The 17,689-nt window shown below is 41.5% G+C and overlaps 1 protein-coding gene across 1 annotated transcript; it reads right to left on the bottom strand.

Annotated features, from left to right (window-relative positions):
- Nucleotides 1–4,281: 4,281 nt before the first annotated feature.
- Nucleotides 4,282–17,120, bottom strand: OAT (ornithine aminotransferase). The gene is made up of 9 exons (XM_056849510.1): nt 16,920–17,120; nt 14,082–14,306; nt 13,573–13,668; nt 11,941–12,068; nt 10,296–10,418; nt 8,817–8,945; nt 5,982–6,095; nt 5,054–5,198; nt 4,282–4,521 (listed from the first exon to the last, which is right to left on the bottom strand). Exons 1-9 carry the CDS (start codon nt 17,116–17,118, stop codon nt 4,361–4,363), a joined length of 1,320 nt encoding a protein of 439 aa, XP_056705488.1. The 5' UTR covers nt 17,119–17,120; the 3' UTR covers nt 4,282–4,360.
- Between the last annotated feature and the right edge of the window lie 569 nt (nt 17,121–17,689).

Raw genomic sequence — 17,689 nt, forward strand, 5'->3', positions numbered from 1 at the left:
GAGGACAGCCAGATGCTCCTTGGGCCAGGGACCACCAGTAAGTTATTATTTGCTGGGCACAATGCTCCATGGGGGGGTGTATTGGGAGATGCGGCCCCACAGGTACGATGGTCCCAGGCCATTTAACATTTATCATTTCCTTCCTATGGGCAAAAAACTACACTGATTAGGGTTGCCATGACCCTCTTTGCCACCGGTGAAAGGTTTTTAGGGTGGAGTCTGAAGAGGGTGGGGTTTGAGGAGGGGAGGGACTTCAATGCCAGAGTCCAGTTGCCAAGGTGGACATTTTCTCCAGGTGAACTCACCTCTATCAGCTGGAGATCAGTTGTAATAGCAGGAGTTCTCCAGCTACTACCTGGAAGTTGGCAACCCTAACACTGGTACAAATTCACCCAGAAGGGACTGGATTTTCCCATTGAGGCAACTTTATACTTGGGCCCATAAGTATTTGACTGTACAATCCTAACAAGAGTCATACTCTTCCAAGTCAATTAGAAAAGTACAATATAATTCTGTTTATGATTGCACTGTGTCATTCATTCAGCACTGTTGACTTGCATTTCTTTGTCTGATCTGCTTTTCAGTAGTTTGCAACAACTTAGGTGTTTTCTGCCCTGCTCTTGGGTAAAGGAGTTGCAGAGGAATCCACAAAGGCCATAACATGAGCTGCAGGTAGAAGACATTGAGCTTCCACTTTCACAAGAGGTTTCACAACATTTTGGGGTTTAGATTCATTTTTATTACTCAATGTGCAGTATAGAGCAACCCTTCTGAGACATGTGAAAGGGTACTCCTGGATCTCACCCATCACTGAGTCTGGCTAAGTCGAAACAAAAAACCACCCTCATTTTGTTCTCCTGTTTTGAGCAGGACCAACTGCCTAATCCGAAGGGCTCAAGAAAAACAAAAACAAATCAACAACACATCTTTTGAAAGCCAGAAGTTACACAGACTGAGATACCAGCCGATGAACTCCAGGCAGTTTCAGCTTGTTAGAGGATTGAAAAAACAAGCAAACAGCAGCATGTCGGCCTTATGGGATCCTTCTCAAACCTCAGCTATCTGACAGACTTAACTCCTTGGAACAGATGTTACAGTCTCTTGCCTCCCATGATGCTTCGCATCAGAAAGTTTTTAGGGGGGAGAATTATCCAACTCTTCTCTACCTTCACTAGCAACAGCACTAGCAATAACGATTCTAGATGCCAGATTTCTGTTTGGACAGAACCACCTTTAGGGTGTTTAGAACTAGTTCATGGATATCATCTCCTGCCGCCACTAGGATATTTTCAACAGCCTCAGCTTTTTCAATCAGCAGGACACCTTTTATAATAGCTCAGATACAGCCTCCTGTAACCTTTATGACAACTACTGCAACTGCCATGTATCATTTACTTAGCATTTTAATTGTCACAGTGCTCGAAAATGTCTGAGCTTTGCCATAACAGCTCTGAGACAGGTTAGTCTTAATTCTCATTTAACTCAAGGTAAAGAGAAGGGGTCTAACTCAAAGCTACACCGAACCCACCAATCCACATACACCAGCTGCAAATTTAGCTCTCTCTACACCTGGCCAATCTGGTTTCCTTGCTTCAGATAGCATCCGGTAGAAAGACTACTGACTTGAGAGTAAATACAAATATTTCATCTTTATTACCTTACTTTTTAAATAGCTGGATGTTTCTGTTTTTATCTTTTTGAAGGCTTGGCTGGATAGAGCTATATAGTTCTCAGATAAAGGTGGAAAATTTATAGGAGTTTCTTAACTCCTGCCTTGTTGAGATGGTAAGTATGAACTCTCTAGTGTTGGCCATCAATTTTTTTCCTGTAAGCAGGTGGTGCCACCTTCTGGTCACTTGGTAAAAAGACAGAATGAAGATTAAAAGATGACTGAGCAGGGAAACCAGTTGATGCGCTTCTGTGTTGAGAACCAACAAGCCTGCTGATTCAAGACAAGAGTGTTCATTTTCTTGTGGATGTTGTCTTTCCCTCTAAAAAAAGAATACATGACAGCTGCTCATGACTCTAAACTAGAAAAACAAGCTAGAGGGGAAAGGAGTAGTTTTACAGAATTGGTTCCTACACATTTCTTTTAAAGAAACTCCTAGGAGTCAGTGGGTACAATGTGTCTGTCTTAAATGAACTTCCTCCCACTAGCAGTAAAAAGCTACCACCTGAGTATGCAGGAAACACCAATTTGCTTCTCAATTCTACTTCAATGAGCCAGATCATGAGCAGTTGAGTGTTGTGCATTCCTAGCTCAACAATCTTCAGAAGGGGAATGGCTGTGTTATAGTGGATCCTAGCACTGTTGCAGAGATTCCCCCACCAATGAAAGAACTCTATTAAGTTGGTCTCCTGGAATATTGCAGGGTAGGGGGGCTCAATTACAAATTCTAGGAGTTGAACTTTTCCTATGTGAGTATGGTGTAGTGGTTAAGAGAAGTGGTTTGGAGTAATGGTCTCTGATCTGGAGAACCGGGATCCCCCACTCCTCCACATGAGCCGCGGAGGCTAATCTGGTGAACCAGATTTGTTTCCCCACTCCTACACATGAAGCCAGCTGGGTGACCTTGAGCTAGTCACACTCTCTCAGCCCTACCTACCTCACAGGTAGAGAAAGGGAAGGTGATTGTAAGATGGTTTGATTCTTAAGTGGTAAAGTCAGCATACAATAACCAACTCTTCTTCTATCCTATTATTTGGCTCCAGGAAACTTGGAGCCTTGAAAGGTGTTCCCTTACGGGATATTCATATTGTTTGAAAGCACTAGCTCAGCAATCCCATGCATCACCCCTTATTCCAGAAAGCTCACCCACAGATATGAGGACTATTTGAAGATGTACCTTCATAGTAGCTTGGAAGTAGCAGTCTTCATTTTTGTACTTTAGATTTCTTCGAGGTAGGTGGAATCACCCATCCCCTATATTGTCCAAATGAACTCTTTAAAGTATTTTCATTACAATAAAATATCTAGGTTAAGAAACAGGTGGACCATTATGAGTATAGATGACTTGATCCCAGTGAATGAGTTATCAAAAGAACGTTGATGACCAAGGCAGTCCTCCCAAATCCCCTGGGCAGGGGTGGATCCAAGTCAAGTGTTTTCCCGAACTGAAGTCATGTAGCTTCCCTTGGAATAGATCAAGAGTGATGATGTTTTGGACCCTGGAGTTAGAAGGAAGCAACAGGGGTACAGGAAGTCTGTGGAATCTGCTACCTTCTTTACCAATGCCCATTAACTTCTACTATATTATGTTTATATATCTGTAAATGAAGATGTTGCACAAATACCATAAGTGTGTAATGTTCACTTACCCAACTGAACCTGGTACTTCACTCTTACTTAGGGAGGGGGGAAATGTGTAATAGTATGCTGACATTACCAGCATCAGCATTATAATCTTTAAAAAATATCAAAACAGCAAAAACAAGTGGCAAATTTTTGCACTGGCACAGTTAGGGTTGGCTATCACAATTAGCTTGATATAACAAATGAATATATTTTATATAAGAGGGATAGTGACTACCCAAGAAAAAGCAGATGCCAAGACGTCTTCAAGGATAGACAGTATAGAAAGTCACTTTAAAAATCCTCTGGGAAGCAAAAGAAAGCTATAAACTGTTACAAGTTTTCATTATGAACAATCTTCTGAAAGAAGGCTATGAATGACATGTTAGGGTTGCTATTTTTAGTTGTATTAACAAGATTCTACAGAATATCCTTCAATGAAAACAAAACAGAAAACAACTCTAGAATAGTTTTTGTTTTACAGACAGGTTTTGTCTTCCAGATCAAGCTGTACCATCTAGAATCAATGCCAGTATGCCACTAAATTGATATGTCTTTTTACAACACCAACCAATTCATTCCAGTTTGGTAACCATCACAAACAGATGCACCTTTCTGAAAAGAGTAAGATTCTACCATTGTCAATAGCTTCATATTACAACCTAGGATTTCCTGACAGGACAAACCATTAGCACCAACATCAAGACTTCAGTCTTTATGCAGCACCAAAGGACTTTTTAAAAAAGCCAAAGATGATTATTTGTTAATCTTCTTTAGGATGCTAGCATTTGGTACGTTAAACCATTTATACTTAAAGCTTTGGGTGACATTCATAGAAAAAAGTTCATTGATCTTCAAATGAAAGCCAACAAATTTACCAAAGTATACAGAAAGTATATTTAAGAACAGTCATTTGCTTTTCCTTAGGTTCATCATAAAAAAAGTTTAAATTATTCAATTTTAGAATCTTAAAAGGAGGGAAAAAAATATTAATAGGGGACTCCAGAGCGTCACTTGTTGCAAGAACACTATAGATTCAACTCAAAGGCATGCTTTGAACATGTGGTTTCAGAAAGACAAGATTGTTTTGTGGATGATTTCGATGCATTCTCTGATTTCATCCTCCTTTATCACCAACGGAGGGGCCAATCTGATTATGTCACCATGCGTCGGCTTGGCCAAAAGCCCGTTGTCACGGAGCCGCAGGCACACTTTCCAGGCATCAAAGTCTTAAAGTAAGAAACAACGAGTTTTAAGTTTATTCTGGAGTCAATGTAAGTATAATAAGATAACACGAAAGCAGGCAGGGTCAGCTTCCCCACCCCCCACCCCCATCGGGGGAATCTTCAAAGCTGACATTAAACAGACTTTTCAGCACCTTGGAACTGTGGCCACAGGGGGCAGCAGTGCTCCCACATTTTAGACAGGCTTAATTCAAAGTCTGCATGCAGCACATAAAATTGCTAATCTTAGGAACTCTTCTGGGGGAGACATATATCAAGTACTCTAGGCAATTTTATCCTGGGAAGTAGGATTCAGGCTTTTGCCACAAGCCTTCAACTGCAGTTTCTGCTCAGAGCTATCTGAAGCTTTTACCCAGAATATACTCAGTTCAAGGTCCGGTGCGGTTGGTCAGTCCCTTCTCTAGAGACAGGTTGCTCCTCCTTTCTGTACTGGGCCGTTTTTTAAAAAGTGTGCATTAGGGAAGAAGAGAAAGAATCCAGGAGGGCTAGCTCCCCACCCCAGCATCATTAGCTTTACCTTTAGTTTCACGGATAACAATCGCATTTAATAATCCTCTCCCGCGGACACACGTCACAATATCTGATGGGGTCTTCATAAGTTCATTCCTTAATATATTACCCACGGTTTCTGCATTTTTTACTAATTCTTCTTCTTCAATTACCTAAAGAGGTTTGAGATAAAGTTTGAACACCGAAGAATCTTAATGGAGCAAGTATGACATTTAGTATGGCTCCACACAAGATCAACAATACGTAGGCTTATCAAGAAGCAGGACACTTATTGTGCAGTTCTAACAGCAAACAAGCACGTGGGAAAACAACTATTGAAAACACAACATCATACTGAGAATTACATTTTAAACCTTTTCTCCTTCTAAGGAGCTCAGGGCAGAACCCAGTAGCCGCCCCCCAATCAAACATTTATTCTTAGTAACCTGTGAGATAGGTTAGGATGACAGCTATGCCTAGCCAACAGTCACTCAGTTAGCATCACAGCAGAGGACAGATTCAAACTAGGACATCCCTTGTCCAACAGTCCATCATTCTAGCAACCACAGTGCACCTCCTGAAAGCCAGCGCAGTGTAGAGGTTAAGAGCGGTGGACTCTAACCTTGTAAACCGGGTTGGTATCCCCACTCCTCCACATGAAGCCAACTGGGTGTACCTTGGGCTAGTCTCAGTTCTCTTAGAGCTCGTACGCCAATTTGATTCTCCTTAAAAGGTAGAGAAAACCAGCATATATCTTCTACTGGCTCTTATCTAGAACAGACTGTGGTTGCTCACCAGGATGAGCTAGCGGTTTGCATCATATTTTATTTCAGAGAAAAGGGTAAGTTTAGGGAAGTCAGCTTGTCTCTGAAAACGCAACCCTCCAGTTAAACTTAGCAGCCTTGTTAGCACAATCACGCTTCAATTTTCGGAGGCCTTAGCTACAGCTTACATACCTCCAGTGCTGCTATGGCCACCCGACACGCCAGTGGGTTCCCTCCGTACGTGGAGCCATGCTCACCGGGCTTAATGGTGAGCATCACTTCGTCGTCACACAGTACAGCAGAAACCTATGAACAGAAATGTTGCACTCAAACCACATAAGGGTAACATAGTTCTGCTTGACCACAAAGGAGATTGTAAAATGAAACATAGGGCGCTTTCACACATCCTGCACAAATGAGCTTGCAATGCACCTTGCAACTGGATTTTACTGTGTAAAACGGAAAAATCCACCTGAAAACAATCATTAAAGTGCATTGAAAGAGGATTGAAAGTGCGTTTTTCAACACGTGTGAAAGCGCCCATAGTCTGTGAGTGCTTGTGATATACAAGATCACAAGCATGTAGTATACTTGCAACCTAACACTACTATTGCTATACAGAGCCAAAAGGAAGTATCCTAAACTATTTCAAAATCCCTCAGCACTGTGCCTTAACTAAACGGTTCAAAGATAGCGGTGTCTGTGGATGTGATGTCCCTTTTACTATACGTATTATGCATTCACCATTTAAAATTTCTGACTCAGCTGAAAAAAGGAAAAGGGAGTTCCAATGTACAAAAGGGTTGGCTGTTGTATTTAACCTATTCAGCAAGAATTTCCCTATGTCAAAGCTGTTTCAGCCAATGCATGCAAACAACCTTGATAACTCAAGCATCCCAATGCTAAAGAGATTTCCTTGGGGCTGAGACACATTGATCTCACTTTCAAGCAAATGCAGTTAAGAGTCAATCTCAAGTAGAAATGAATGTTCTCGTCCAAAGTAAGCTGTAAAAAACAGGCATGCACCAGACTCTTCCCCCTTTGTTCTTTGGTATTAACCCAGCTTATAGCACAAGGCAACTGAACAAAATTGTTCTTGGGTAGATGACACTTCCTCTTGATTTCAACGGGCTCAGTTAAGAACCCTGCAGCTCAAACTTCCTGCAGTGGAAGCCGCATATACACCTATGCCTTCTGGAACCCACTTGCAAAGAAATTCCACACTACTTGTTTCTTCCCCCATCCACAACATTAAAAATGCAAAATCTCACATCAGTTAACACTAGAGAAGCTGATATTTTATTTTTATTTTGCAATATTTGTAAGTATATAACATTATCGAGTACCAAAGCTATTCATGAAGATTTCATGGCCATTTAGCACAATATGCAGAGGCAAACCCAAAATCTGCTATTGTGTATATCAGGGGTGACGAACTCAATTATTACGAGGGACAGATATGACATAAATGTCACTTAGTCAGGCCGGTCCATGCCTCCCCAGCCCAGATTGAGAGTGGGAGAAGGCAGCCGCCTCGGCTGGCTGGCGGGCCAGGAAAGAGCTCTCAAGGGGCCAGATCCAGGCGCTTGGGCCTTATGTTTGAGACCCCTGGCGTATATGCTTAACAAGAGCTGCAGCCAAACACTCCTTCCTCATGGGAATGTGTCTTATCCCATTTTCACATTTACAAATGCAAAGCAATTTAGGCACACACTTTTAAATATGTAAACGTATGCCTAAAAGTAGTATGAGAGAGAACTCCCACTGCCTTGATTAAAGGAACAGAATTCTGCAGCCAAGGAGACCAGCTGTCACTCAGTGGAAAGCCAGGACAAGGCAAGACATTTCCATCCACAAGGCTTCAAGATGGCATACAGAGAAAACAACCTAAAATCCTGTGGAAAGCTTATCATATGTGCACAGTGTTTGAGACAGACACACTGCCAAAACCATCGTAATAGATTTCAGACCATGCACAAAATGTTTTGGACTGTGAACAAAGGTCTTCCAGGAAGTGTGACACAACTCCTGCTTTCCAGGGAGAGAGGGAGGGAGAGAGAGGGAGAGAGAGGGCCTTAACCTGGACATTTAAGGTCTGAACAGGTCCATGATGAGTTCAAGGCTCCACAGTTACTACTAACCAGTTCAGCTTATATCCGCACAAGACTAACAGATGCAGAGGCACGGGACCAGAGATTGCAGTTATTCTGCATCAAAGCATCTCCAGTTGAAGTATAGGACATGTTAAGCATCCACCAAGGCATCCTATGGTACAGGATATGCTCCCAGTGAATGAGACTAGTAGATTTACTGCATATTTCCTAATTCTACAGCTGTAATAGACTATAATAGTGAGCCCCGTGGCGCAGAGTGGTAAACTGCAGTACTGCAGTCAAAGCTCTGCTCACAGCCCGAGTTCAATCACAATGGAAGTCAGTTTCAGGTAGACGGCTCAAGGTTGACTCAGTCTTCCATCCTTCCGAGGCCGGTAAAATGAGTACCCAGCTTGCTGGGGGTAAAGTGTAGATGACTGGGGAAGGCACTGGCAAACCACCCCATAAACAGAGTCTGCCTAGTAAACGTCGGGATGTGACATCACCCCATGGGTCAGTAATGATCTGGAGCTTGCACAGGGGATTACCTTTACCTTTAATAGACTATAATAATTATTCATGTCCTTCTAGAACACCAGAAAGGCTATTACAAGGCACATCATTATTCCAGAGTTGCTTCCTATGATATACTCAATGAAGCAGAAGCCCTGCAGCTCATAAACATCTAAAAAGCAGTATGGAAAGTATTAGAATAGAAACAAGTCTGCCATTGATAATGGAAATATCCCAAAATGTGTATATCTTTTCTGCAGGTAGAATGAGAAAGCTCTGCCCTATTCTAATAATATGAATGCTGGCACACAGCCTCCCTCCACTTTGTCAACGACCCTTCCATAAATCAATTTTGTACTTGGTTTGTTGAGAACGTTAATATATTCGGAATAGGTTAGCAGGGTTTAAAAGCGTTACTTACGGGATAAACACCTCCAGACAAGGCCTTTCCAAGCAGGACCAGATCAGGTCTCACATTTTCATGATCAACGGCCAGCATTTTCCCAGTTCTAGCTAGCCCAGTCTGAATTTCATCCGCAATAAACAGAACCTATTTTAAAAGGGTCAAGATATAAAAATGCTAATCCTTCGACAGGCAATGCATCATTGAAATGTTAAGCCCACCCCAACTTTTCAAGCAAACAAACAACTCTAGCATTTAAATCCATTTTGTCTCGAAGACAAGGATTCAGCTACATCTCTGCCCTTCTGGGTTACACATAAATGATAGTGGGGGGGGTGGATAGCTTCAACAGCACAGAGAGATTGTTTCCTTCTGTTTAACAGTATTTTACATGCAAACCCAGGGGCTTAGCATTTTTCTAAGAGCAATTCCTTGCCTTATTAGACTGCTTTCTTGAATTTCCCCTCAATCTACTGTACATTAATACGACAAGGATTCCAGAAACTTACAATATAAAGGAAAGAAAATTAATTTCAAAAATAGATTCTCAGGCAATGAGCAAAGTTGCCATTAGTAGTAGTTGCTGTCTTTTTAAACTGGGACACACTCTCCAATGCTCTACTATACATAGCTCTCTTGGTCACATCCCTGAACCATATTTATTTTCATCCGAGCTTCTGAGCAGCAAATTCCAAGCACACTTTGAAGCAGACAGGCTACCATAAAAATGTTGCACAGTAAAATCCACCACTGCTCTACAAGATAACACAACTCTTCTGACAACTGACCTAGAAACAGACTTTAAAAAATTTAAGACAATATGCTAGTTGTGCACACAGGGGGCTGAAGTCCAAGCTTCAAGGTACACATAGTGTGTTCCAACCACTTTACTGCTTTTCCAGACAGACACAGAACTATTCAGATAGCTGGGTTGAGCAAAGGCTCACCTTACAGAAAAGTATTCACCCAGGACCAAGCTGAAGTCACTGGCGAGAAAATGAGAACATCAATTGCCCCTAAAAATCAGCACCACTTGCTGCTGGATCTTTGGAAGATTTAAGAAGCTGTATATTAGATGATGTGAGAGAAGGCGGCAGGATATAGCCCGATATCACCATATCCCGGAAGCTAAGCAGGGTCAGTACTTGGAAGGGAGTCCAGCAAGGAAGACTCTGCAGAAGAAGGCAATGGCAAACCACCTCTGCTTCTTGCTTGCCTTGAAAGCCCCTTCCTGGGGTCGCCATAAGTCAGCTATGACTTGAAAGCACTTTACACACACACACATATTAGATGATATGCAACTAAGACATGGGGGGGGAGAACAACACTTAAGTGTCAACCAGCAATATCAAGAAATACCAACATGCATCTTCAATGTATGAAAACATCAATGGGTTACAATCTTTGAGCTAAAAGAAACCCACTGCACTAGTTAGCACTGCACTTGGCCATTCTTTAGAGTGTACATATTTGCCTTTATTGCAGTGAATTACTTACATTGTGCTTTGTGCAAAGCTCTCGCACACCTGTTAGGTAACCGTTATCAGGAACAACCACACCAGCTTCACCTTGAATTGGTTCAACCATGAAAGCTGCTACATTTGGATCCTGAAGTGCACGCTAAAGAACAAATTATTACAAACAGAAAACGAGTCAGTTATGGAGAAATGCAGCTAGACCTGGCAACAATCCAAATCACATTTCATCCCTTAACCTCTAACAGGCCAGGTCACTGACTTCACACCATAATAATTTTTAACATGAGCCGCTGAAGGTAACACTTAAGTCTGAACCCCACAAGCATGGACTGGCATTTCCCTGACAGATCAGTGGGGAGAATTGGTGGGGGGGGATTAATATTCTCAGTACCATGACACAAAAGCCATTTAATTAGTTAGTTGCTGCAAAAAATGCATTAGTTAGAAGATGCTCAAAAGCAATACCTTTGGCACAGATTTGCAAGTGTTCAATACTGCTGTTCCTCACACACTGGCTCAATTTAAGGAGCAAGATTGGAACAACTGCAAGGAACATTTCATCCTTACTTCTTTTCCATACTACCCTTACTATCTTTGGCAATACACTAGAAATGGAATGGTGCTCTACTAGTCATAAAAATTAAGCATTTTCAACACTCCCACAGCCCCTCCTCTGCCTCCAATATGAAAAGAATTATCAGGAATGGAAGGGGGGATCGAGAGCTGTGTAAATACTTGTGAAGGTGGGGGGGGTGAATGAGCTGCAGAAAAATTTAAGGACAAGAGAGACGTATATTACCCGTTATCTCACTCAGACAGCTAAGATATTCATCAGAAAACATTTCAAGCTTCTCTTTATCATCATAAGAGCTACAAATGTGCTTTTCACTCTGCGCTCTGAAGAAAGCAACAGATCCTCATAGACTCGTGATGCTCAGAGGCATGAATGCTAAATGTGCCAAGTACCTTTCGAATAGTTATTCATTCAAAAGCGTTCATCAGCATGCCCATTTGGCAAGACAAAAAGATACTGACAGAAGGTGACTTGTCTTTGACCAGAGAGTGAATTAATGACCAAGTATGGATGTGAACTCAGATCACAGGCCTACATTCTGTTCACCAGCTCTCATTTTTAGTGCCTGAATTAAGCAGAACCAAACCTGTGCTCTAAATTGGAGGACAATTACTAGAAAAACCACCATTCAGCAAACTGTCATTACTAGAAGACAGAACAAAAAACCCAAGCATATAACTACAGTCAGCGCCCATTATTCAAATACACTTAGCCCTATCATGTTTCTGATGACTACCCCATACTTATCAAGTAGGGATTAGTCAATTACCAAATAGGGATTAGTGCTTTTACAGCTGTTTTGTTCTGCATTTTAAATATCCCATATACAATGATGTTATAGCTTTCATTGTGTAAATCTAGGAATCTAGCTTTAAAAGCATAACATTTATCTGACTGACAGAGCAAAATTACTCCATTTAGCTGTGGCAAATATAGAAAGAAGCATAGGTTTTGTATTTATATAAAACAGAAAGAAAGCACAGGAGAAGAACAGCACACTGAATACAATACTTTGGCGTAAAGGCAACACATGTAAAGTTGTCTGAAGAGCTGCTGGGTTACTTTCAAAGAATGAAAAACAGAAAAGTACCTCAAGAGCTGGCAAGTCATTGTATGGAATGACTTCAAAACCTGGCATGAATGGTCCAAACCCATCATAGCTGGAAGGATCTGTAGAACTCGAGATAGCAGATAACGTTCTTCCCCAAAAGTTGCCAGCTGGCAGGAGAGATACAGGACAAACACTTAAAAAAACTTGTACATATAATCAATCAAGGAAAACCGACCAGTTGTGTTATGCAGCTTGGCTAGCTCAACAATCCAAAGAGGTTAGGAGACGCCATGTATTTTAAAGAGGTAGAGAAAATGGTACTGTTATCTTAGGCCAATCACTGCCAAATATTGGTCAGGTACCTTATAACGCAAAAATACTGTGGGAAAGGATTGCGTTTACACACATTTCTCAACTAGCTTATCTGAACAAGTAATTGAAAATCAATTTAAGACTTCCATCCCTTTGACCCATCTGTCTAATTGCTTTTACAAGCTTACCTCTGGACTTTAAACCACATTTAACGTTAAGGTCATCAATTTAGCTGCAAAGGCAGAACTAATTAGGGATTATTGTTTAACTATGCCAAACTTGTACGCCAAGTGTCTAACAGCAGCCTTCAGCAGCAGTTGTAAATGAGTACATTCTGTGCAACAAGCTTCTTAAGCCTGAGAAGATATAACATGCTGTCAAGCGATGCTAAGAACATGTAGGGAGAAAGGTGAAAGATGTACAGAGCAACTCTGAGCATGTTGACAATATGCGACTTGTTGCTGAGTTTAATGGCTCCTAGCAGTCTGAATAGCCCAGATAAGCCAGAGCTCAAAAGCTAAGCAGGATCAGCCTTGCTATGAATTTGGATGGGAGACTACTAAAGACCAGGGTTGCCATGCAAAGGAAGGCAACGGCAAACCACTACTACTCGTCTTTTGCCTTAAAGATCCTTGCAGGGTCACCACAAGTTGGTTGCAACTTGGCAGCACTATTTTATTCCCTATAAAGTGTTTTCAGGGTTGCAACCATAACTTATCACCTTCACCACCCAAAAAGCTGCTGTTCAGTGCAATTCTCAGCAGAATCACATCCTTCTAAGTCCATTGAAAGGAACATGCTTAGAAGAATGTAGATCTCGTTATAATAGTATCGTTTGCCTCTTAGTAGAAGTTTCTTTATGGTACCAAACAAAATCAACATGAACTAATAATTTAGTAGTGCATGTGTACAGAAAGTAATACTCCCCAGCTGTCGGAAGCTGAGCAAAGTGAAAATGCTCCAGCAGAACAAAGTCCCTTCAAGCAACAGAAGGCACTGATAATACCTCATGTTTCAGCTTTCATAAAAGGGAAATAAATCTTTAATCAACTGCATCCTTAGTTTGTTTGGATTTTTGGATACAGTGGGCTGAATATAAAGTTCACCAGTGGAACAGAACTTCCCTACTAAGCATCCCAAAAATGCCCACTAAGCTTCCCAAAAATGTTACAAGTGGGGCACAAGGTGTCGGGGGAGGTGGGGAGGAGCATGCATGGTAGTATCCAAAAGGTAGAGTCAACAAAAATCACACCTATCCCATTATCTGGCAGACCCCAGTCTTTGGATTTCATAATCCACACGTTCTATTATTTCTGTCTTACCTACATCAAGTGCTCACCATATTAAATTGTAACATACCTGCAAAAATCATCTTTGCCTTATATTTTGGAATTCCTTTTACAGTATATGCCCACTTACGAGCCAGCTTACATGCCGTTTCTCCAGCCTCCACACCTAAACCAAAAGAAAGAAATGGGGGTTGTGGAAAAGAAACTTGTTACTATCAAATTACAAAGCAGAGACCACACATTATGTACAAGCAGTGAGAAAAGTACACTGCTCTTGAGAAAGAGGGCTGGGAAGAGCCTACCCTAGGGCACTGGCAAAGGGGAAGCAAAAAAGCACCATCATTTCCTAGGAGAACTTCAATTCTGCCCGCCCTTTTGCTTCCCAGGGAAAGTGTGAGCGAGCAAGCTAAAGCTACACCTATATACTTAATTTATAATACATTCACTCAGAATAGGCCCAGCAGATATCAGAACACTTGGGAAGCTATTCGAAATTTCAGGGATCTACAACTTTCTTCTATAGCATTCCACTTAGGAGTTACAAAGGTTTTCATTCACATGCTTTTTAGAATATGTTACCTGTGTTCATTGGAAGCACTTTGTTGTAGTTGAACATTTTAGTGACATACTCCTCATATTCGCCAAGCACATCGTTGTAAAATGCTCTTGAGGTAAGGGTAAGTTTCTCAGACTGTGATTTCAATGCTGCCACAATCTTTGGGTGACAATGACCTTGATTGACAGCACTGTAAGCACTTAAAAAGTCGAAGTATCTTCTGCCTTCTACGTCCCATACATAAATGCCTAAAAAAGTGGTACAATGAGATATAAAACAAAAACAAATTAGAATAGCTATTCTGTAAATTACAGGCGCAAGATGACTCGAGTCATCAATGTCTTCAACTGACAAAAATAAAAACTTAGGAATAAACTTTGGTCAACAAACAAAAACACCACTTCACAAATGAAGCAGCTGCTTTAATACAACTTAAGGCAGAATGATACAAGTACACGTCTTTCCACTTCCTCGAGGGATTTTTAGTGGGAAAGCAATCAAACATTGGGTAGTGCTGAGACTCAATTACATTTTCAGATTCAAACTGGGCATAAAAAAAGTCATCCTGTGCCCTTGGAAATGGCTGGACTGCTACATTTTAGCTAGGGGGACCTTTGCCACATGAAATGAACTGCTATTGTTATGTTTCTAGTTAGCACTGGCCAGATATCACACTTCTGGCCAACAGAAATCTGCTCATGACGAACACACAAAGCCTTCTATGCTAACTTTGGCAAGTAACGATAACAGTGATTTGATAGAGATTTTTTGTGTTCCATCAAGTCACAGCTGACTTATCGCGACCCTGTAGGGTTTTCAAGGCAAGAGATGTTTCAGAGGTGGTTTGCCACTGCCAGCCTTGGCGTCACGACCCTGGTATTTCTCAGAGGTTCCCCGTCCAAATATTAACTAGGGCTGACCCTGCTTAGCTTCTGAGATCTGTCAAAATCAGGCTAGTCTGGGCTATCCAGGTCAGGGCTAGATAGAGATACAAAACTTGAATTCCAGTCACAGCTCCTCAAAGATACAAGTTAAGTCTACCAGCTTCAAAAACAATCAGAATGCAAGAGTTGGTGCTCAGAAACAGAGGAGCAAGATTTGTTCCAAAATTGCAGGAAGCCAACAGCCTCCACGCAGAAGAGGAGCAGGTTTTTCCCCTTCAATTTGTTACTCACACTATCAAGCATGCAACTTTTGCCCAAGTCTACCTGTGGTTCACTAATAATCATGGGTAAATATTAGGCTTAAAGGAGGGAAGTTCCTCTCAGGCCAACAGCACGAAACAATTGGAAGTCTGTATATTTTAAAAGGTCCAAGGTGAACAGAAGGTTACAAAGCGGTTTTCTTTTTCTTCAACTAATGAGTCTTTGCAGATGGTAAGATGCCAAGACAAAGCTGTTTTACTTGTGCTCAGGAAAGCACTTGATGAAGTTGGACATTGTTTTGTGCTACACTCTTATCAAGATCCCAAACATGTTCAGAGATCATATTACTCCATGGAGTTAATTTGCAGTTGTAAACAAATAAAAGAGCTGACCCGTAAATAGTTCCCAGATGCTTACGTTTTTACTGCTAGCTTTAATCCAGCATCACAAAATTACGTAACATGAAAACTATTAGACTTCGACACTATTTGATCTTCTGATTAAAGTAACACTAAAGATGCATTCTCAGGTCACGTTAAAGTTTTACCAAGGTAACTTGAGTTGCGGAAAACCTCTGAATGGGATACATGTGTGACAAACAAATACTATCCCAGACAGCCCAGCAAGAAACAGAAAATTAAGGAGCCAGTACTTTTTCCAACAGAAACTTGAGAGGGAGCAAAGTCACATTGCTTGTCTTCGTGAATTACTCTGCAAACCAACGCTGTCCTAAAGGCATAAAAAGCTTCAGCAACTGTAATCATGTTCCTAATTTTCACATTTAGTTTAATGAGTTTCATTATTTATTCTGGCTCAGTTACAGCCAAATGAAAAAAATAAAGCCAAGTCTTTCACAAGGGCAAGGAATAAGAGAAGGAGGCACTTGGGACATACAGACACCAAGGATAAGGAACATGTCACACACAAACATAACCTCAAATCTTTACAGCATTGTCCCCATCTCCCTGAGTCTTTAGCAGATGGGCTGGAAAGAGAAAAGAACTAGGAGTCTGACAGAAAGCTATTTTTTTGGCTAGTTTTATACAAGAATGTTCCCTCACTAACACACTGCTGTTCCCATCACGTACCATTTCAGGAAGCAAAAGGAGCAGGAAGCAATGCTTGGATTTATCGTCAAGCAACACTGGGAGAACACACGTGGCCCTTCTATCCTGAACGCACATTTACAGTGGCCTGCTGGTAAAACTAGTTGCTGACTTCAAGCTAAGAGGTGTTAAAAAAAAAAAAACATATCCTCAAGAAAACAGCAGATTGCTCACATAGATGCCAAGTGTTTATCCCTCCCCAGCCTTCTCCCCCTCTGGCTTGCTGCCTTCTTCTACTGGAACCACCTACAAGATTACTTCTTCTCTAGCTCCTGGTATGAGAGGCCCAGAAATCAAGCATAATGCTGCACTTCCTAGCTGGGGAACATAGCTGTGGCTGCTGCCAGTATTTTCTCTCTCCCCCACCCCTTAGGACAGCAGGCACATACTCAGACTTGCAGAAGAGGAGACAGTATTCACATGTGCAGCAGCTATAATGCATTTCTTTCCACCCAAGGAAATGCCTCTGTTATAGCAGTGATGTGTGGTGGCAAGAGAGGGGCTGCACAAACGCAGCTCACCCTAGGAAAGTGGATTACGTAAGTTCTAGGTAACCCCGTGATTCTTAGATCACTACTGTCAGGAAATGTGTTGGAATAGAATTCGTTACCTTTTCCTCTTTCAAGAGCCACAGGGAGCGGGTGGTAGTTATGCGCACCATACTTGCCCTCCCGCTCAAATATGTAGTCAGATGACGGTGGGCGCTGGACCGTTTTCTTAGTCGCAACAGACGTGGCTGAACTCACCGAAGCATGAATACCACGATGGAGAACAGCAGACAGTCTTGGATGTGCAAGTTTCGAAAACATGATTGCAAATGGCTGCAGAGCTGAAAACAGAAGGTCAACACACACAGGAAAAATAAGTAACAAATCCCAGAGATTCACAGAACACAATAGCTGCAGTACTGGGCTACAAGAAAATCCAGTAGCGTTTATTTTTTTCAAAAAAAAACTTCTACAAAAGGCTGTGATTACATTCAGGATTCGAACATACAGCAAAATCATCTTTTGGGAATGAGGGGCGGTTCTCCTAACCTCACCACTGCTCTTCCATACTACACTTGTGTTTAATTTTTTAAAAAACCACCATCCATGCCTCTCCCTCCCATTTCTGAAGATTATATATATACTGTGTATTTACTTCCTCCTGTTGTGGCTCTCTTCAATGCATACTTAGTAATCAGAATGTGGCTAGGGCCGTGTCTAGAACTCTTTGCAGAAACATAAAAAGGAAAAGACAATTAGAGTAGAAGTTCTGGGGGTGGGGGGACCTGCCAAATTTAAGAATGTAAAAATATCTCTGGATTGGTCACATTAATCCACCATTCTAATTGTGGCCAGCCACAAACTTCTGGGAAACTTACAAGGAGAACACCGA

Source organism: Euleptes europaea, chromosome 5 (assembly GCF_029931775.1).
Source record: "Euleptes europaea isolate rEulEur1 chromosome 5, rEulEur1.hap1, whole genome shotgun sequence".
Lineage (NCBI taxonomy): Eukaryota > Metazoa > Chordata > Lepidosauria > Squamata > Sphaerodactylidae > Euleptes > Euleptes europaea.